Below are 19,930 nucleotides of genomic sequence, written 5' to 3'. Positions count from 1 at the left end.
AGGAGGCCGCCGTCCAATGAGACAATTGATGATTCACAGATCCGGTCGTGCCAACAGCGTGTTTTGCTCGATTGGGTGCTGCGCGAGGTGGCCGTGTGCCAAGGGGGGTGATGCGAGGCACCGATGGGAGGGTCCTCACGGGGTCGGCTGCAGGCGGCCTGGCCTGTAAGATTGCAGCAATTACTCAGCTAGCGGGATTCTTTCGACGAAATTCTGCAACGCGATGCACAGAGGTCGACTGAGCCTTCGGCGTGGGTGTGTCGATGATGAAATAAGAGATCGTTCATTCGTGGACGATGAAGGCTTGTTGGTGCTAGGTGGGCTAGCTTCAGACGGCTCGGCCCTGTGCGTGGGAATATCGTCGACCCTGTGCGTAAGACTGGCGGGCGAGAATAATGCCGATTCGACTGATAGACAGGGTGTTGCAGGGGGGAGAGGGTATTTGGGCGAGAGGGAAGAGAGGCGGACGCGGCGCGCTGCAGAACAAAGGTTTGGACTTTTAGCGATCAGCCCACTCGAGCGAGAGTGTGTGTATGATGAGTGTGAGCGAGCGTGTGTGAGTGAGTGTGTGTAGCCCGAATAGAGAAGAAGTTGATCCCCAGGCCCCAGGTGAGACTAAGCAACAACACTAATACCCAAGGCCAACCACCTACCTAGACTTACAGGATTCAAAATGGGCCGGTGGGATGCTGAGGTGGCTGATGGGGGTGGTAGCGTCAGGTGTTGGTCAGCTTGGGCGACTAACACGCAACAAGTCCCAGTCCCGGTCCAGTCAACCAGCTTGGTTAGTTGGGACTTTCACTTGCGGGATTCCCATGTTGTCATCCCACGTCTACGCTGCGTTGGGGTCGGTCAACCGCCGTTGCCTACCCAAAAACAACGGCATCCAAAACCTAGAGTGAGAAGCCTCCCAAAAGAGAGGGGGGGGGGGGGAGAGGGGCGGGAGAGACCCAGAGAACAGAGGGGTATTTCCGCGCTTATGGCGTCATGACTCTACGAAGCCGCCGTGTCCACTGGCGAACATCGCCGCGCCGCAAGAGTAAACTTCGGCCGGCCGTCTGAGCGTCTCTCTCGGGGGTAAGGTGAGCAAACGTTCCCTCGGCTTGCTTGTCCCGGCTCGGACAAGCGACTTACAACGTACATACGACAGACATCGACGGACTTTGACAGACAGAAAAGGAGAGAGAAAGAAACAGACCGCTGCATACGACTACCGCCGCAGTGGCCAGTCTGCACGGTATGCCAACTTGCCGACTTACCGACGCCCGGCAGCCCTAACCAGAGCCTGTGGCCGGGCAAGGCTTTTGACAGCTGCTATGTTCCGTGGAGCCCGATATCCGACACGCTTATTACCCGCCCGTAATTGCATTCGCAGAACAAGGGCTGGCCACGTTGGCGTCCCGCTTCCCATGGTACTGGCCGGGAAAGGGAACAGAGACAGCCTTGCTTCACCCCGTCCTAGCCAGCGGCAGTCCAATAATACAGCTCAGCTCTCTTAAGCTTATGTCTGGTCGTACTACGGCCGTGCTTTTCAAGTCTCCTTGAGTCGTCCGTCGCATTTCGAGTAAACACACGAAATATACGAAAAAGAAATGGACAATTTGGGGAAACATTGGTTCTGCAGCGACATGGCGAGATCCAACGGCGCCTCCAGAACTGGCCATTCTGCCCTGGGCGCCAAACCATGATCCGCTTGGATGCTCATTCGAGTCCGCGGCGGGTGTGGCCAATCTGGTCTGACTGCCGGTTAACGGTTTCCAGAAGCGTAAAGCTCTCCGAACACTCAACACCTCTAGCCCCGAAGACTGATCGTCGAGAAGGCGATGCGGAGTAGCACGACGCCGGGGGCTCCTTTGGGTAGGTAATCACTTAACCACGACGTCTCATGAAGGGGCCAAGCGAGCGAGATGGTGGTTGGAGGGAAGGAGGGAGAGCATCATCTGAGGGTCCAGATGTCGCCTTTGGCTTCACTCCAGATCGACGGGTGTGGCACACAATGTAAGCCCCGGGGTCTGCGAGGTGGTCTGTAGCGAAGCGAATGTGCCCCAAGACGGGGGATTCCAGGTGTGCGCACGTAGGCGAACTGGGCCGTGAGGCCATTGACGCCGGCCGCTTCGCAATCGTCTCTACATGCGACAGGCGATGTTGGGGAGGGAGAAATATCCGCGATGGGCCATGGTGCCAGGGAGGGGTCGTCGTCATGCTGTCACAGGCCAGAGGTCCTGTCACCTCTCCCACACGTCTACATGAAAGAATGGAGGGGTCATGTATCACCAAAGAGCGCAGAGTGTGGCTGAGGTGTGGGGGTCAGCATGAGTCGAGGGCAATACGTAGCTCGACATCGAAGGTGTGTCGACTCTCTTGCTAATATCCCGTTAGATGCAAGGCCGCTTCCGCCGTGCAGTGAGCAGGCCCACGAAGACTCGCTTGCCATGATCGCAGCAGACCAGTGAGTGTAGAAGATCGGTCCGGTTGATGAGACCCCAGACTCATTAATCGACAGTTCCCTTACTTCGGAGATATGGAGAGACAGCAAAAAGGTTAGATGGACAGGGATAAACGGTACCGCAAGAACTGAAGAGTGCGATAGGGTGGAATGGGATGGGATAGACGCGTGGATGGAGTCGATGCCACCAATTGGCCAAGATGCGCATGGATCGAGTGAACCAGAGAAGGGGATGTGGGTGACATTGGCTCTGCGAGACACGACGGCAGAGGGCCTTTCGGTCTCACAAGAGAACAGTGACTTGCGTGAGAATAAGGAACATGAGTGTGTGAGAGCACTTGAGCTTGTGAGAGAGTGCGAGAGTAAGTGACAGTCGCGTACGCACACACTGAGAGAGAGGGCAGGAGTGTGTGTGTGGGTGTGTGTGAGTCTGCGAACAGGAGAGCGAGCGGGCTTGGGACGACATCGATGGTGGATGGATGGATGGCGGAGGGCGGTTTGGGTGGTGTTGTGACCATCGGACTGGCTGGCCGATACCTGGGATGCTGGAACTTGGAGGACGCTTTTCTGGCTGCTGGCTGAGTGAGGGCGTGTGGATGGGGCGGCGGAGCGATGAACGAGGGGGGTGGAGATGGAGGTGGATGTGAATGTGGATGGAAGCGAGGGCGAGCGGCGAGAGCGTCAGTCAAGTGTCTGTCTGGCCTTGCCCGCCTTGCCGTGTTTGGTTCGCCAGGCGTTCGGGTGGGTGGGAAAGAATCCATGTGAAGAATTTTCCCACCTTCCCCCTCTTCCCACCTTCCCTGCTGCTTGTTGACTCTAACTTGAGGTGCTCTTGCCCTGAGTGCGCTCTATCTGAGGAGGTACCTACCTATGTAGCTAGCCGCCATCCCTGCTGCCCGTCTCGTCTCCTTTCCCCTCGTCGGGAAAGTCCCATCCATCTCGGGCGGAAGCAGCAAAGCTGGGTGGGACGATGGATGCAATGAACGTAGCGGCATGTGCCGTTTTTTCCGGAATCGTCTCGTGTTTCCCAGTAAGACAGGATTCTCTCTGTCCCTAATGGTACCTGTCTATCTACCTGCCCATCTGAGAACCCATTGTGTGCTTACCTAGGTAGACTCTCCTTCACAAATCTACTCGGCTGCCGCTCGAAATGAGAGGCCCTCTGGGAAAATACAACTCACGTCCGGGTCTTGTGCACGTACTCAATTCACGCGTGGATGATCGTCAGTGGGCTTCCAGCAGGTTTCGGCGCTAAAATCAGCCATGCTCGGCGACAGGGGAAAGCTTCGTCACGAACAAGGGCCTCATCGATGATGGACTGGGGAGGGGGTGGTCGCCGCTTGGCTAAGGGAGGGGCATGCTGGGGGCGTCGTGTCATCGTCACTGGGCCCAATTCAGAAGGTACGTACGCCTTACCTAATTTGACCCTGATCTTATCAGATTTAGATAATCAGATCATCAGATAACTCGGGCAAAATGATGCTAAAAAATCAGTGTCGACGTGCGAAAGGACGAAATGTGCGCCCGGAAATCCCGCAACACCCACGCCCCCTTTAGGCCCTCCATTCATTCGCGCATAAACCCCGTCGATCCATCTGTGCCATCCTCGGTTGTCAGGCTTCGGGACTCAGCGGCCTTGAGCCACTTTCTACCCTCCCCTTCATTTGTTCTTTGTATCTTGTTCCACCCGTTTCATTTCAGTTGTCCATCGAGGTATCCGTTCATTGATTGACGATTCACCGCCGCAACGCTCGTGGGGAGTAAGGGAGGGGGGGCTTTTACGAGCAAACCAGTTAATTCATCCACCTGTCTGTCTGTCTCTCTGCCATTGTCGACCTTTTTCGGCTCTTCGTGTCCGCTTTTTGTTTGCTACGGGCGAGCCTCAGCGTGCCTTTGATCAATCTGACCCAACTGCAAAAAACACGAGGCAAATTGATAGCTGCCCTAGCTCATGTAAGTGCAAGTCCCTACCCCAAGTCGGCATACTTACCTTAAGTCCCTCACCACTCACGTACGGAGAAGCCTGAGTACGTAACCGGTCTGGCGGATCCATCGCAGCGCCCCCATCGCATCAGATTAGATCCTCACCACAAAAAGAAAAGTACAAATACGTCTTGGGCAAGGCAAAGTACCTCATTCTGCATGGTGCCAGGGCTCAGACCAGACTATTGCGTGTGCGACTATTTCCCTGCTTGCGCTAAGCCAGCGTCCCTCTCCCACTGCTACTCAATGGGCCTATAGGCGCCATACTAGCAGCAGCCTCTCAGGGCAGACGTCGGTACCCGATACTTGGAGGGGCTGGATGCCAACACACCCCCCTTGGATTCTTTCTGAATTCCGAGCTCTTCTCGTGAACCCCCGGCCGGCCCATGCCCGCTGTCGGAGCAAAGCTTTGCACGCCCATCGTTTCCTCGACTCATGTTTCTTAGTGATCCTGCCGCCTCCACATGATACATCACGCTTCGCTTGCTGTTTCGCTGGGCATCACTCGCATCCATGATCCATCTCTTGTCTTGCGGCCCGGTTCTTTCCCACATTCCATAGCCACGGAAGTCCAATGTGAACAGAAGAACCCTTCTGGAGAGCGCTTGGCAGTCATCTGCAACGCAACCGTCACGGCTTGCAGATCGGTTTCTCCCCCCTCGTCGGTGTCTTCCTTCTTTTGAGCTTCCAGGCACGTTCGATAGCGCCGAAGGAGATGCAGAGCGATGAGCGAGGTACCTTGCGAGAGGGCAATGTTGTGGCAGCTTTGCTTGTCTTGCAGCCCTGCCTAGTTCTTTTCTAGTCCTGAATCTTCCAGATGCTGTGCCTTAGGTAAGGTGACTGACTGCCTACTTACCTAGGTTGGTACTGTAACTTCCGTGCCTCGTGTCTATGGGAAGGAAGCAACAAGCAACGTACCTAGAGTAAGGTAGCTTGCTTGCCTGACGGGTATTCATCTGTATATACTACCTCTAAAATGCCTGAGGCAGATGGAATTTCTTTCAGTACCTAGGTAGATACCTACCCGAAGCACGTTCCTCCTCAAAGAGGCCCTCCACCTGCGCTTTCCTCTTACCCAGAACAGAGGGAATCGGGATGAAGTCGGACGAAGCAAGACGCCGAGTGAGAGATTTGATCTTATCAGATCCAAAGATAACCCCGAAATCGCATCATCCCCTCAGTGTCACACTACTCCTTACACACACACTCCACCCATCGTGCAAAAAACTGTCCATCATCGAAATTTTTTCTCTTCCCCTCTTCCTTGCTTGTTCTTGACTCTTGCGTCGCGACCGACGGGCTAATCCACCCCCCCTCCTTATTCCCCTGCTTCCGAGCTTGCATCCTTTTTTTCCCTCTCCTTTTTTCCTTCTTTTCCATCTCCCACCCCTGGTCGTATCTCTCGTGAGTCGTCGCTCGCTTCCCACATCATGATCCTCTCCACCTCCTGCATCATGGACCCCCCCCCGTCTGATTTCTGCATCGCGACCATTTGGGAGTGGGTCTCGCTAGCACCATCGATCTACATCGTCTTGGGAATCGTCGGCGACAAATTCTCGTAAACCGACGGCTTTGGAACTTGGGGGTTGGGCCTGAATCTACCGCGCAACTACTCTACTGTGGCCGAAGCATTCTCTCCAGGACGCCTTCGATGTCATCGCCATGACTGACTCTCACGCTCTTTGGACGCCAGCGGTCAGCAGGCGGTTAGCCGGGTCACTAGGGATCGAAAAACCCCCGACTAAAATTTTGGTTGTGGCGGCCGTCTTCTTGAAAGAATCTCTGCATGAACAAACACAGAAACACGGCGTGCGAGCTGCGGCCTTGCGGTTCGGTTTCGGCCGACGCTGCACTGGTCTTGTCGGTCTGAATCCCGCTTGTCATACCTTGCCTTGGCTGAGCATGGAAGCTGAGTCTTTCAGGGTCCAGTCATACTACCGAACCATGATACCTTTCTTTTTTTACCGCCCCCCCGCGTTGGGCAAACTGTTCGCCGGTCGAGTCGCCTGGGCGTCGACCACTTCACAACCTTCTGTGCCTCCGGTCCATCCCTCCCGTCCGCTCCACCGCTGTGGCTCCGGCACATGCAAACGACGGTCAAGTTGCCAAGTCCTGCGCACCGCCGCACGCCGCCGTCGCCGCCGCCGCTGATGAGCACGTACTTACTTGGTGTACACTCGACACCATCTTCCTGAATGGCAAGGCGCTGTTCTTCATTGCTTCTTTCGTCTTCCTGCAACGGCTGGCCTGCCGCCTACTTTGTTCATTCTCCGGCAACCGAGGGGGGTCTCCCACGCGGGCAGGCGATTCCCTACGTACGAACGTCTGTGTGTACTCTGTATGCTCGTAGAGTACAGAGTACACGCAACCTCACCACATGCCATCCGGCCCCGCTTGCGGAGCGTACCATAAACATGGCCTTATTGGTATGTGGTCCCGATCTGCCAGAGTCGGCCAGTGGCCGGTACCAGCACAAGCGCCACATCCACGACCAGAACCGGGTGCAGTCTGCAGACCCAGACCCGAACATGGACCCAGGCAGACCCTCATCTCAGGGCGGCCCCTACTAGCAAGCCCATTTCTGGAGTCAGCCCGTTGCGACTCTGTCCCTGGCCCCGGCCCCTTGATGTGGAAAGGCGTCCGTTGTGGATGGCTTCTTGCTTTAAGCCGAGCTGGCACCACCACCTACACTACCTAGACCACCAATACGGCTCCTCCCCCAAGCGCGATTCGCCAAGGGTCCTTACACAGACCTTGTTCGGCAGAATGAGAGGATCGCAACAGCAACGACGTTGCCCCATTCAAGCGAAGAACCGAATGTTGCAATTTGAGTAGGCTCCTCCAAATACGTTTAGTCTCTCTGCGCCAGCTCCCAGCCTCGGGGGGCGTGTAGCCATCGAGAGGACCACGCATGTATGTACTCTGTACAGAGTCCTCGTCTCCATCTGCTCGCTCATGAGCTCCGAGGGCCCAGCGGCCCAGCTTCGAGCTCGTCGGTCGGTCGATCATGCCGCCTCAAAGGGACGCGGGCATCCATTGACGTTTGCCCGTTTTTGCATATTAGTCTCGGTGCCCCTCCTCTGCCATCCCGATTTCTCTATATTTTTTTCTCGGTGCGTCTTTCTCGATCCTCTACCACTCACCCTCTTCATCCTTTCGTCTTTATCTCGACCGCCCATTCAACCGGTGGCTCATCTTCTTTATACCGCCTTAGCAAGGCTTCAACCAGAACGCCACTCTTGGAGAGTCGATGACGAAGATTGTGGCTTGAAACCCACCGTGGAGTAAGCTTCTCAGAAAATCACAAGGGAAAAAAAATCGGCATTTGGAGAAATCACGTACCCAGCGAAGGAAAAAAAAAAAGGAAAAAATACCCCGCGCGCTTTCGCACCCGCCTTCAGCTTTCACACCGGGCAGCATCTCGTTTGAACCGTCTCAAGAAGTCGAGGAATAAAGGTCAGTTGATGCTCCCACTCCCCCGTTCCCGAGATGGACCAGTTCAAGGGCCATGAAGCTGACATGTTAAAGCACCCGCTCTTCCCTCTCAGTTGCTTTGGCATTGGCATCTCATTTGCTCGATCCGCTCGTCAAACTATACCCCCGCCATCCACTGCACCTCGCACACTCTTACAACCCACCATATAATTTACCCCACCAACCACTACCATCATCACCATCATTATGTCTCCTCACTGCGACTCGCCGACCAACGGCTCCGATGCCGGCAGCGGCTTCTCAGAGTTCAACGGCAACGGCTTCACCAACGGCAATGGCAACGGTGCTATCTACCAAAACGGTAACGGTGTCAACGGCCACAACGCTGGCGGTTCCCACATCCAAAAGTCGCAGTACCTGCAGCCATGCGATCACAGCGAGATCCACGACCTCATCTGCGTCGGCTTCGGCCCCGCCAGCTTGTCTGTGGCCGTCGCCATGCATGACTACCAGGAGGCCGGCCGCCAGCTTGCCCCCGGCCAGTCGGCGCCCAAGGTGCTCTTCCTCGAGAAGCAGCCGCAGTTCGCGTGGCACCCGGGCATGCTTCTCTCGGGCGCCCGCATGCAGATCTCCTTCATCAAAGACATGGCCTCGCTGCGCAACCCGCGCTCCCAGTTCACCTTCCTCAACTACCTCCACTGCAACAACCGCCTCGTCGACTTCACCAACCTGGACACTTTCCTGCCCGCCCGTGTCGAATACGAGGACTACCTGCGCTGGTGCTCCCGTCACTTCGACGACGTCGTCGCGTACGGTCGCGAGGTCGTCTCCGTCTCCCCCGACCCCCAAACCGCCGGAAGTGTCAAGACCTGGACTGTTAAGTCTCGGGACGTCAAGACCGGCCAGGTCAGCTCGTACCAGACTCGCAACGTCCTCATCGCCAACGGAGGTCAGCCTCGCCTGCCCAAGGTGCTTCCCGCCAAGCACCCCAAGATCATCCACTCGTCTCAGTACGCCCAGCTGGCCCCTCAGATTCTCAACGACAACTCGAGACCCTACCGCGTCGCCGTCATCGGTGCCGGCCAGTCCGCCGCCGAGATTTTCCGCGACGTCCAGCGCGCTTACCCCAACGCCAAGACATGGATGGTGATGCGCTCCGAGTTCCTCAAGCCCGCCGATGACTCGCCCTTTGTCAATTCCATCTTCAACCCCTCGTACGTCGACGAGCTCTACCCCAAGTCGCAGAGCTACCGCCGCGCTCTCATCAAAGAGGCGAAGGCGACCAACTACGGCGTGGTGAGACTGCAACTCATCGAGGCTCTGTACGAGATGCTCTACCACCAGAAGCGCACGCTCGGCACCGACGAGCGCAAGTGGCCGCACCGCATGCTCTTCGGCCGCGACATCACCCAGGTCACCGAGAGCAAGGAGACGGACCGCCTCCAGATCCATGTCCGCCGCCTCGAGGACGCGTGCGACAGCCTCGACGACGGCTTTGTCAGCCAACTCCCCGGCGACGAGGTTCTCGACGTCGACCTAATCGTCGCCGCCACAGGCTACCAGCGCAACGCCCACATCGACATGCTCCGCGACAGCTGGAACCTGCTGCCCGAGGTGTCGCCCGCCGGCAACGCTGGCGAGCGCGAGCTTGTTGACGGCTGGGAGATCTGCGGCCCTGACGCGACCTCTGGATCGAGAAAGCTTGAAGTCGGCCGCGATTACCGCGTGCGTTACGCCCCCGGTGCTGTGGCCCCCGGGGCTGGTGTTTACCTGCAGGGATGCTGTGAAGCGACCCACGGAGTGAGTTGACACCCCTGACCCCCCCCCCTTCTGGATGATGATTCATCCAGGTCTCTTTACGTTACATTTTCACTAACGACGTTTTGAAATAGTTGAGCGATACCCTTTTGTCTATTCTTGCTGTCCGATCCGGCGAGATCCTCGACTCCATCTTCCCTGCGACCCCGAGGACTAAGACCGTCTCCAGCTAGATTTTTTTGCTTCTTTTGGGCTTTCATTGTTAGAGGGAAGAGAACCTTGACGCGACGTATTGTGCCGTGTGCGCGTAGGTGAGAGAGACGGATAGAAAGGAGATTTCATGGGTTATATTCAATCATGGGAATTCGGAGGGGTGACGATGCACTGACGAAACTTCTCTTTGTGTTTGGCGGGTACTTTTCGAGATTTTTTCGAAATTTGTCGGATTGAAAAAGACATGGCGCGGAGTTATATTTTGTGTGTATTGGTTTCGAATGGGAAATACAGTTTTCAAGTCGTTCACAAGGTCTGGATCCTGGATTGTTCACACCTCTAGGGAGTCTCGCGCTCTTGCGACACCGGTCTCCCGTGGTCGTCATGGTCGCAACCCGGGGATTGGAACAAGGATGGGTTTCCTTATGTATCCTGTTTTTGATTCATGGTTATATGGAATAGCTGCTATTATACAGTTGCGTGTCGCTGTTGTCCACCCACGTCATGAGTTCTTGATACAGCGGTCCGCTCTCGTCCATGGGGTATGCCTGGCTCGGCCCTAGCGAGAATGTCGGCTGCTGCTGAAGATGTTGCTGCTGCTGGAGGGCTGTCAACATCGCCGTCATCGTCGTCGCGTGCGTGTTGCTGCTGCCGCTGCCGCTAGCCATCGTCAAATCGTCCGCCGACACGAGGCCCGGCGTCGAAGGGACGACATGCGCGTCAGGACGGAGGCGCTGGACCAGAGACCTGAGATCCTGGAGAACCGCGGCACAGTCATGTCCGTAGTTGCTCCCCGTCTTGGCTTCGGCCTCGAAGACGCCGATGGCGAAGCTGACGTCGTCAGACTCGGCAGACGACGACGACGACGACGATGACGACGATGCGAAGGACGGAATAAGAAGGTCCTGGAGCATGAGCACGATGGCGGCGTTGAAGACGTAGTGAAGGCCGGCCTGCAGGAGCTTGCGGGAGCCGCCGTTCAGGTTGAGCAGCCAGCGGGCGAGGAACAGGTTCTGTCGGGCGGCATCGGAGCAGGCGGCGATACGAGGCGCGTGGTGGTCGAGGTCCCAGTGGCGGTCTGAGGTGATGTAGCGCTCGGCGAAAACCTTCTTCACGGCTGCGAAGAAGATGGGGCGGACGACGAGGATGAGGAGCTGCAGATTTGAAGGAGGGTCACTAGTGAGCATAGGGATAGGTCTATAAGGGGGGGGGGGGGGGTGGGATGAGCGGAAGTAGAAAGGAGAGGGGGTGCGTAGTGAGAGAGTGAGGGGAGGGAGCGTATAAGGTCTATCTGATCTGCTATTTCCAAAAAGAACGAAAGAGGAGGGGGGGAGGGGGAGACAAGGGCGGAAACAAGCTTACCTGGTTATATGCCATGTGCAACAGGCAACATGCGGGATCGGTACTTGGACGGGCGGTAGACATCTGCAGGGCGGCAGGGAGTGAGGCGTGCCAGTTCTCGAGCAGCTGCAGCGCGCGGTCGACATGGCGCGCCGCTCCTCCGGGACGGTGGTCCAAGGGTGCGACTCTATACGTGTTGCAGACAATGTGGCCCGAAATGCGGGCCAGCTCGACGTGGGCTCGGAGGCCGGCTGCAGGGGGAAGGGAACTGTAGGAGGGTGGGCAGAAGGTCGGACCGTCAGTCATTATTGGTTGAGCGCATTTCTGCTGGCTGCTTCGGTCTCGCTCGCATCCGGTCGGAGGAAAAGCCTCGGCTATTGGAGCCGGACGGCGGTGGGAGAGGGAAGAAGAATGGTGGATAGGAGGATCCGAGGGGAAAAGGAGGCAGGGAGGCACTTACGGAGCATCGCATGGCAAGGGTAGCCGGATGGCATCGTCCATGATGGTAGGGGGACGGCCCATGAGACAGCTTAGCCATCGGTCAAGGATGTACAGGGTCCAAAAGACACGCTTGCCTCGCTCGTCGACCCAGCCGCGGTGGGCGCCGTGCATGATGGAAATGTGCATGGCGTTGCTGACGTAGATGTAGGCGGCGTCGCGGCGGTTCATCTCGATGAGGTAGAAGCCCATGAGGGCGAGGACGGCGACGTCGCTAATGGTGTACTGGGTGATGTCGAGAGGGTTGCCGAGGAGCATGCGAGCGCGGGAGAAGTAGCGCTGGCTGAGATCGTGAGGGACGGGCATGGAGGCGGCCGTGGTGCTGGCCTGACAAGCGACGGCGAAGGCGGTGTGGTAGAAGGCAAGGTGGCGGAAGCGGTGGCGGATGGCGTCGGGCGGGGTCTCGGGGGGGAAGGAGACGGGGTTCGGCACGGAGCCGAGATCGCCCCACCAGTAGATGCCGCCGCATGGGAAGGTGCCGTTGCCGTCCTGGATGAAGTGGCGGAGGTCGGCGAGCATAGCGGACATGTCGGCGCGGGACGGCAGGGCGATGGGGTCGGGATCGGGCTCGGCCTCCACGGGGCGCGAGTCGTAGGTCTGATAGCGGCCGAGAGAGGCGAGGAAGGCCGAGCCATTGTTCGGGGTGGGCGACAGCCACGGCTTGTTGAAAGCTAGGGGCGAGACGGTGGACATGAACTCCTTGAGGTGATCGAGGAAGGTGGCGCCGGATGTCTCGCCGAGGAAGCGGGCCCTGCCGTCTTGGTCCTTGAGCTGACGGCCCTCGGCCGTGTCGGCGTCGGCGGCGTCGGCGGCGTCAGCTTCGCCGTCGACATTGAAAGCGGTTTCGTGGAACTCGTCTTTGCGTCGATGCTGCGGAGGCGGCGTGAAAGACAAGCAAGAGGCGGCGCGGGAGGAGCTTCCGGCGCTGGCGTCACCATCATGCTGCTGTTGCAGTAGCAGCTGGCGTCTCGCAGTGTGGTCGGGCACGGCGGCCAGCAGGGCGCGTTCGGCGGCGTCGAGCTTCTTCCGTAGGTCATCCAGCTCGTTGCGGGACACGGAGACTTTCTCGATGATGGTGGGGTACTGGCAGTCGCGCGAAGAGCTGCGGCACTGGCGGCAGGGCCTCTCGCCGGAGCATTTAATCCGGCGGATGTTACAGCTGTTGCATCTACAGGGACGGTATTCGTAAACGAGATTCGACACGAAATGGAGATGTCATGGGAGGATGGTGGTGGTGGCAGGAGTGTGTGTGTCATGAAGAGATACACGTCAGGGGGGAGGGGAGACTTGAGGGTTCAAAAGAAAGACAACGAACGAGACGAGACGAACGAACGGCATGACAGGGCAATAGAGGAGAGATCCCGGGGGAGAAGGGGACAGACAGAGAGAGACGAAAGGCAACTCACGCTGTGGCGACGCGCTTCCTCTGTTCCGGCGCTACCTTGTGTCGTCGCGGGTTGACAGGTAGACGCGGGCCGCGATTAGGGGTTTCCGTCGGTTCTGGCGGCGGCGGCTGCTGTTGCTGCTGCTGCTGCTGCATCCTGGTGCTGCGGGAGGGTAGTGAGACGGCATGTCACCGCTTTGCCGGGCCCGGGTGCACGGGGTTTGGGGGGGGAGAATGAGGACGGGACGGGACGAAATGAGAAGCTTTGGCGGTTTGGCAAGTTAAAGTCAACCGCGTCGGTGTCTTCGGAGTCGGAAGCTTTGGTTTGGCTCTTTCTGTTTCTGTCGTTCTTCTCTGCTGTCGCCGGCAGGTGGTATGCACCCCGCTTACCGCCTGTGCTTACGCTTACGCTTACGCTTATCGCACCTCAGGCTACCAGTTGTGGGGCCCATCCTTGCATGCTGTGTACCTACTAGACGCCTACCTGCTATGCACTGAGTACGGATCTTTTATCCATGAAATAAAACATGTAATGCACCTAACGGGCTACCACTTCGTCCCCATCCCATCTGCATCTGTCTCTATGTCCTCCTCAATCTTATCTCTATGGCTCTGATACTCCCCTAGTTGAAAAGCAACCGTCAAATTCTCTGTCAACTGAAGGCAAGCTCATGACCAACCACACACTACCTTCGTTCTGGCCCAAGGCAGTGATGGTGGCGGTGCGTCATGAGCACAACAGAATCCACAACCCATCGTTGTGCCTTTAGCTCTAGCCTCGATCACTTCGCGATCTGATAGCATTTGAATCGTACAACTCCTTTGACCGTCGAGACAACAGCCATCTCACACACCCTGGGATACCCTCCAATAGGTTGATCAGTGCATATCATCAAAGCTCATCATGCCTGTTGAGCCGTGGGTTCAAAATACCGGTTATCCAACTCCCGAAAGGGCCTGCAACTTCACGCTGCCATTTTCCCTTTACCGAACTCACTAAGTATTTCAGATAGTGCTTAGTACAAGAACCCTGACATTTTTTCGGCATGGTTACATAAATATTCCACAAGGGGAATGCTCGCTTCTAATTTGTTTGAGCGAAATGCAATTCTTTTATGATTCCGTCACTAGTTATCTGTATAGTTATTGGTACTAGACATACTTTGAAACCCCCCTTTTTGCATAGAAACAGAAACCCCGTTTTGTTTTCTCCCTGCTTGATCCAACCCTAAACATCGACGACACCCGTTCTCCCCCTACACACCCGCCAATGAGCAACACGGTCCGTCGCACTCGATCGCTGCCGGCTGCTTGTTGAGGCATCGCTTGCTAGACGGCGTCGCCATCTCAATCGGCGTCTGGTCCGCAAGCGCCTTGAGCCGCACCTGCGCGCCCTGCACGAGCTCGTCGATGGCCGAGGCCGCCGCGTAGTGGCCGCTGATCATAGCGGCGACGATGCCACGGAACAGCCCGCAGGCGTCGCCCGCCACCCAAACCGGCGCGTCGAGCAGGCTGAGGTTGCCGTCGACCTTGGGGTACCACCCGATGCCTTCGAGCGTCGGGCCGATCAGCGTAGCCTCCTCATCGTCCCCCAGGTCGCTGTACGTCTGCGACAGCCGCCGGAGACCCTCGGCCATCTTCTCAACCAGCTCCGGGCCGTAGATCTCGTCCAGCGCCGCGACAACCTCGGCGTCGCCCCGCAGCAGGCCCTGCGCGGGCAGCTGGAAGTGCGCCTCCGGCCGGCCCATGGCCGCGAGCACACGGTCCAGTGACTTGCGCGCCAGCTCCTGGTCCAGGATCCGCGTGTTGAAGCCCGAGTTGGAGCGCCCCGTCGGCGGGCAGTCCGACCGGCCCGAGACCGTCCACAGCCCGTTGGTCTCCGTCAGGCACGTCTCGCCCTGGCGGCAGACGCAAAAGGTGCGCCACTCGACGCTGCCGTCGCTCTCGCGCACCCGCAGCTTGGGGTCGAGCTGCGGCATGGCCCTGAAGAAGGCCCGCTCGCTGCGCTGCTGGATGCGGAACCCTACCTCGAGCCGGTGGAACTGGTGGTGTCGTGTCATGCGACGCAGGCTCTCTTCGAGCGGGCCGAAGCGGCCCGTCGTGATGAGGAGCCTGTTCGCGCTGAGCCGCGTGATCTGGCCCGTCGCCCGGTCCTCCACGACCACGGTGAAGGAGTCCGACGCCGCGTGGTACGTGGCGTTTCGGACGTTGCACTCGTTCATGACGGAGCCGTCAATGTCGCTGACCATGTCGTGGACGAGCCGTAGGCGCGCGTCGAGAGAGAGGTAATCCGAGGGGTAGTCCTTCAGCTTCCACTCCTCGCTCTCCACCATGCCGGCCACCGAATAGGCGTCCGGGTTGCTGGGGAAGGGCGGCGTCTCGAGGCCCGCCTGGTTCAGAACGTCGCAAGTCCAGTCGTAGGCCTCGCGCAGGTCGCCCTCTCGCGGCAGGGACCACAGCTCGGAGGCGGAGGGGAAGAAGGAGAACTTGCCGTCGGAGAAGAGGCCGGCGCCGCCGTGGCCGCGGGTGGCGTCTTCGGGCAGGTATCGATCGCGGTCCTGTACGGCCTTGCCACCATCGATGATGGTGAACTGTATGCCGGTGCCCTTGAGACGCGCCGCGGCGGCGAGGCCAGCCGGGCCCATGCCGATGATGATGATGTGAGGACGAGGGCTGATGGCCATTTTGACAGACCCTGTTGAACGATGACGGACGTCGTCACGAAGATGGGGTGAAAGGAGTGAGGTTATGACAAAGGAGTGGGGGGGAGAGGCAGAGAGATATAGGGAGAGAAGGAGATGGGGGGTGAGAAAGAAGAGTAGAGCTTGTGAGCTTGTTCTTTTGTGCTATGGAGAGATTCAGGGGAACGGACGAGGGTTTTATACCCATCGGCCCTCGACTCCTGCGGTCGTTGATGCGTACCTTGAACGAAAGCGCATCGTGGCATGAGGGTTGAAGTTGTACAGGTAGGCCATGCACAAGCAGGGAGTGCAACTCACATTATTCAAGGTCCACTCCATCATGACATGTTGCGGTCTCAACCGGGGACTGCGTTAACTGGTCTGAAGATAAGGAGTGGGAACCGCAGGCAGCAGTGGTGGTCATAACCGCGAGATGAGGAGAAGTGCCTCTTGTTGATCAATCATTGCTCACTGATGTACTATTACAATCTTTGCATTCGGAATTGTGTTCAACCCACCATCGTCTGATGTTCCAGAAAGCAAGAAGGCAACCAATGCAGATAGTGTGTTCTATACAGATATATATATATGTGTCTCTCCCGGGTTCCAAACGTCAAAAAGACGTGAATACTTCCTCTTTCTCAGTCAGGATGTGTTGGGACCAGTGATGGGTTGTATGAGAACAGGGTGTCGTTGTCAATACTCAATGGAGCAACGGCCATAGTGGGAATACCCCCGCCACAAAAAGAAACCCATAGCACAAACTTTTGCACCGCTGTATGTACGACAGCCAAAACGAGCATCTTGCGGCATTTTCGTCATGTAATTCCAGTTAGGGTGAGATTTTGTCAGGAAATGCAAGAGATGATGGTTTGATGCTGTTGACAGTAGTACATGCAGTGTTGTTGCTGGGTACGGGTGAACGAAGACCGATAGACTCGCCAAGTCTGTGTATATACGATGCGGCTCGACAAATAAACGAGCTGTAGACGAAGCGGGCCGACGAGGTAGTTGCCTCTCTGCGCAGTCCTCTCTGACGGATGTTAGCACCTCATCGGATGGTTGAAAGCCAAAGGAGGAGAAGCAGCCGGCATGGTTACATTCAAGATGTACGATGTGGATCGGAACACGTATACTAGTTATAGATCTCGTCACATCTAACCGTAGTCTGCATATCACCTCCGCCGAAGGGCAACTGCACTGTTGTTAGCCAAGCCTGCTAGGTAGGCGACGAGACTCTTTCTGGCCCTGGAGAGCATCGAAAAACCAATGCCCGGATGGTCTGAGGTGCGTAGCCAAGGAGTCATCTGAAGCCACCTGGATGCCTGGACCGTTCCGCGATACTCTTGTTATCACATCCTGCTGGCACATGGGCTATAGCCAGGGAGGAGCTAGCACCGATCTGATGATCATAATCTGCATCGCCGGCTGCGCCTTGTGAAGAAGGACCGGCTCGAGAACTTAGATCTAGATGCCATGCAGCTAGAAAAATTTCATCCTGTTCCAAGCATGACTACCTGCCGTATACAGTAAGAGGTCACGTTGAAGGTGCCCGCAGGAGGACGGCCCGCTCGCGGCAGGGGGGGGCCCACATGCACTCGGTCCGATGCAGCTTTCTTTGCCGAGTTAAATCTGACAACAGGGGGCAGGCAATGGTATAGAGGGATGTGGTGGAAGACAAACACGGGCTAGTTCATAGACATGTAGCTGCTAGCATTCATGCTCACGGCGCGATGCCCAGATGGATATTGGTGCCGCGGAAAGATGTCCGTGGGTTGTGGGCAAAAAACAGTTAATTTAGAGGGGTAAAAGGGTCCTTAGTAACATGGTCCTCTTGCCCCCCTCGTCTTCTTCCCCCGTCTTCTTGTCTCCATCCGGGGCCCCGCCCGGGTAGCATCCCGGAAATGCCTCAGAGCCGTGCCGCAGGCGTGATTCTCACCACACCAGCTTACGGCGATTTGAAGGGGTAAGGGGGATCGTGAGCTAGATGATATTAGTATTACAGCTCGTGGTTACCTAACCGCAACCGGGTGAGGCACTTCATGTAGGTGGAACTCTCATTAGTGGTTGGTTTCCCGAAAGAAAAGAAAAAAGGTTTTATTTAGGGGGGAGGGGGGGCGGAAGCCTCCCCTTGATCACCCTCGGTCAAGTCTACATGTATCTATGCGGCCTTGGGGAGGGGGCCGTCTTGGCTAAGCTAACGGAGTACTCATTTCAGCCATGCAAGTCTAGAATCCCGTAAAGGCCGTCTCGTTCTCCTTCCCGTTGACCAGTTCGCGGATGGGTAAAAACAGACGCTTGGCGGGCCAATCGTCACCATCATCGTCGTGGTGGCGGACCCAGTCGCAGATGGTGGACCACTCCATCCACTGCCAGTCGCCAGCCTTGTCGGGCTCCAAGGCCTAGAAATTTGGTGGGCATGGTTAGGTATGTCATGTCAACTCCGTGTGCGTGTGCTGCGGGAAGGGGGAGGAGGGCGCGATATGGCCAAGGGAGGGCGTCCGTGTTTCACACGCACCTGCGGTTCGGCGGAGGGGTCAACGGGCTCGCAGAGGACGAACAGGGTGATGTAGTGCTTGCCGGCGTCGGAAAAGACAGAGTTTGTGACGGCGGCGAGCCGGGTGGCTCTGACGACCAGGCCCGTCTCCTCGAGGGTTTCGCGCTCGGCGCAGGTGAAGATGGACTCGGCGTACTCGAGGTGGCCGCCGGGGAACTGCCAGGTGCCGTGGCCGTGGCTGCTGAGGCGCTGTCCGACGAGGAGCTTGCCGGTGGTGGGGTGACGGATGACGGCGCCGACGCCGACGCGCGGGTTGCTGGCCGGGTCTGCGGAGGTCATTGGTGGGCAGTGTGTTTGGCGGTTGGTGGTGGCTGGCAGTGGTGGTAATGGTGAGGTGTGAAGGTTTCAAGGGGGAGGAGAGGGGAGGGGACGGGGGGGGGATACGCGCAGAAAAGAAAAGTCGGCTTCCGACAGTCGGATAGGTGAGGCCGGGGGATGTCAAGGATCCATCCGCCCGTAGTCATATCAAAGGCGGCTGCAACTCATTTTCACCGTTGGACAGGTTGGTCCATGTACTGTGTGGACACTCATTGTGTTTTCCTACCGTTGTGCCCATGCTCATTCTATCCGTATATCGGGAAAAGGCTGGTACTAGGTAGGCGATCAAAGTTCGACTGCAGTAGGGGAACATCCAATCCTGGCGGGTATACCCGTCCGGGGCAGGTTCCGGGCAGGTTCCGGGCAGGTTCCGGGCAGGTGATGAGTCAAGCCGCATCTTATCCTGTCAAGACTGAGGCTGATTTTAGGTGAGAGATTCAAGATAGCTATTGGATTGGACTTCTTCAGACTAGCCCACCTTTGTCAGGGATCACCAGGTACGGGCGGGTACAGTTCACCCGAGAGTTTTAAGGTTACACCACGGATGCTTCGTGGAACAGCTGTATCTCATCTGTATCTCGGACGATGGATGGATCGCTGCCCATCCTTACACGTGTAAGTGCGTGTTTTTCTGTCACTCGCTTCCCCATCCCATACTAAGAAATGAGCCCATTAATAGCATCTCCGGTTTCAATGATACTCTGTGACGTTTGGCGGGATGATTGGATAGCTGTGTACGAGCGGTTCTAAACGTGAGCCTCGGTGCTCGTCTCAGCATCCATCTCCTAGCTTCCAAGTACCTACGAATACCTATGTCGGGTGATGAGTGAGGGAGCTAGCGAGCGAGTGAGTGAGTGACTCAGTGAGCAAGTGTACGGAGTAGGATCTGTGACAGGGACCGATGCAGAGGCAGCGGCGAGCAACAGCGGGCCGGTCCTCGGCCAACCGTCCGTTAGGTAATCCCATAGGGCACTAAAAACAACTTTTCTTATCTGGCCCAGCCAACCAGGCTAAAGTCGCTCGAGGCGAGGCGATGCGAGGCGAGGCTCAGAGTCATTGCCTCCCAAACGGGCAGGAGGGAACGTGCTTGGGCTGTCCGCGCTGCCCAGACTTGCCCAGCGTTGACCCGGTGGGGGAAATTCTACGAATGACCGTGAAGGTAATGTTATCCTTACCTTACCTAGGTACCTAGGGAAGAATTAGAAGAGTCACCAACAACCACAAGGGGGCCACTTGCCGGCGGGATTGGCCGGTCTGTCAGGGACTGGGGGTGTTTTTTCATTTTTCATTTTCTTTCTTCGTTTCCACTTCCAACC

General features: G+C 57.2%; 5 protein-coding genes across 5 annotated transcripts; 2 read left to right on the top strand and 3 right to left on the bottom strand.

Annotated features, from left to right (window-relative positions):
• Positions 1-2,312: 2,312 nt before the first annotated feature.
• CH63R_08459 (uncharacterized protein) lies at positions 2,313-2,816 on the top strand (the record flags this gene model as incomplete). Its single annotated transcript, XM_018303433.1, has 2 exons — positions 2,313-2,449; positions 2,504-2,816. The coding sequence occupies 2 exons, from the start codon at positions 2,313-2,315 to the stop codon at positions 2,814-2,816; spliced, it is 450 nt and encodes a 149-aa protein (XP_018155456.1).
• A 5,294-nt stretch (positions 2,817-8,110) lies between these two features.
• CH63R_08458 (L-ornithine 5-monooxygenase) lies at positions 8,111-9,855 on the top strand (the record flags this gene model as incomplete). Its single annotated transcript, XM_018303432.1, has 2 exons — positions 8,111-9,664; positions 9,757-9,855. 2 exons carry the CDS (start codon positions 8,111-8,113, stop codon positions 9,853-9,855), a joined length of 1,653 nt encoding a protein of 550 aa, XP_018155455.1.
• Positions 9,856-10,284: 429 nt separating this feature from the next.
• CH63R_08457 (Fungal specific transcription factor domain-containing protein) lies at positions 10,285-13,214 on the bottom strand (the record flags this gene model as incomplete). The annotated part of the gene is made up of 4 exons (XM_018303431.1): positions 10,285-10,989; positions 11,198-11,444; positions 11,637-12,842; positions 13,081-13,214. 4 exons carry the CDS (start codon positions 13,212-13,214, stop codon positions 10,285-10,287), a joined length of 2,292 nt encoding a protein of 763 aa, XP_018155454.1.
• A 1,100-nt stretch (positions 13,215-14,314) lies between these two features.
• CH63R_08456 (uncharacterized protein) lies at positions 14,315-15,742 on the bottom strand (the record flags this gene model as incomplete). The annotated part of the gene is made up of 1 exon (XM_018303430.1): positions 14,315-15,742. The coding sequence occupies one exon, from the start codon at positions 15,740-15,742 to the stop codon at positions 14,315-14,317; it is 1,428 nt and encodes a 475-aa protein (XP_018155453.1).
• A 2,225-nt stretch (positions 15,743-17,967) lies between these two features.
• CH63R_08455 (Nudix domain-containing protein) lies at positions 17,968-18,575 on the bottom strand (the record flags this gene model as incomplete). Its single annotated transcript, XM_018303429.1, has 2 exons — positions 17,968-18,141; positions 18,258-18,575. The coding sequence occupies 2 exons, from the start codon at positions 18,573-18,575 to the stop codon at positions 17,968-17,970; spliced, it is 492 nt and encodes a 163-aa protein (XP_018155452.1).
• Positions 18,576-19,930: the final 1,355 nt, after the last annotated feature.

This window comes from Colletotrichum higginsianum, chromosome 6 (assembly GCF_001672515.1).
Source record: "Colletotrichum higginsianum IMI 349063 chromosome 6, whole genome shotgun sequence".
In the NCBI taxonomy this organism is placed as follows: Eukaryota; Fungi; Ascomycota; class Sordariomycetes; order Glomerellales; family Glomerellaceae; genus Colletotrichum; species Colletotrichum higginsianum.
Note: the sequence above shows the minus strand (reverse complement) of the source record. Positions and strands in the feature narration are given on the sequence as shown.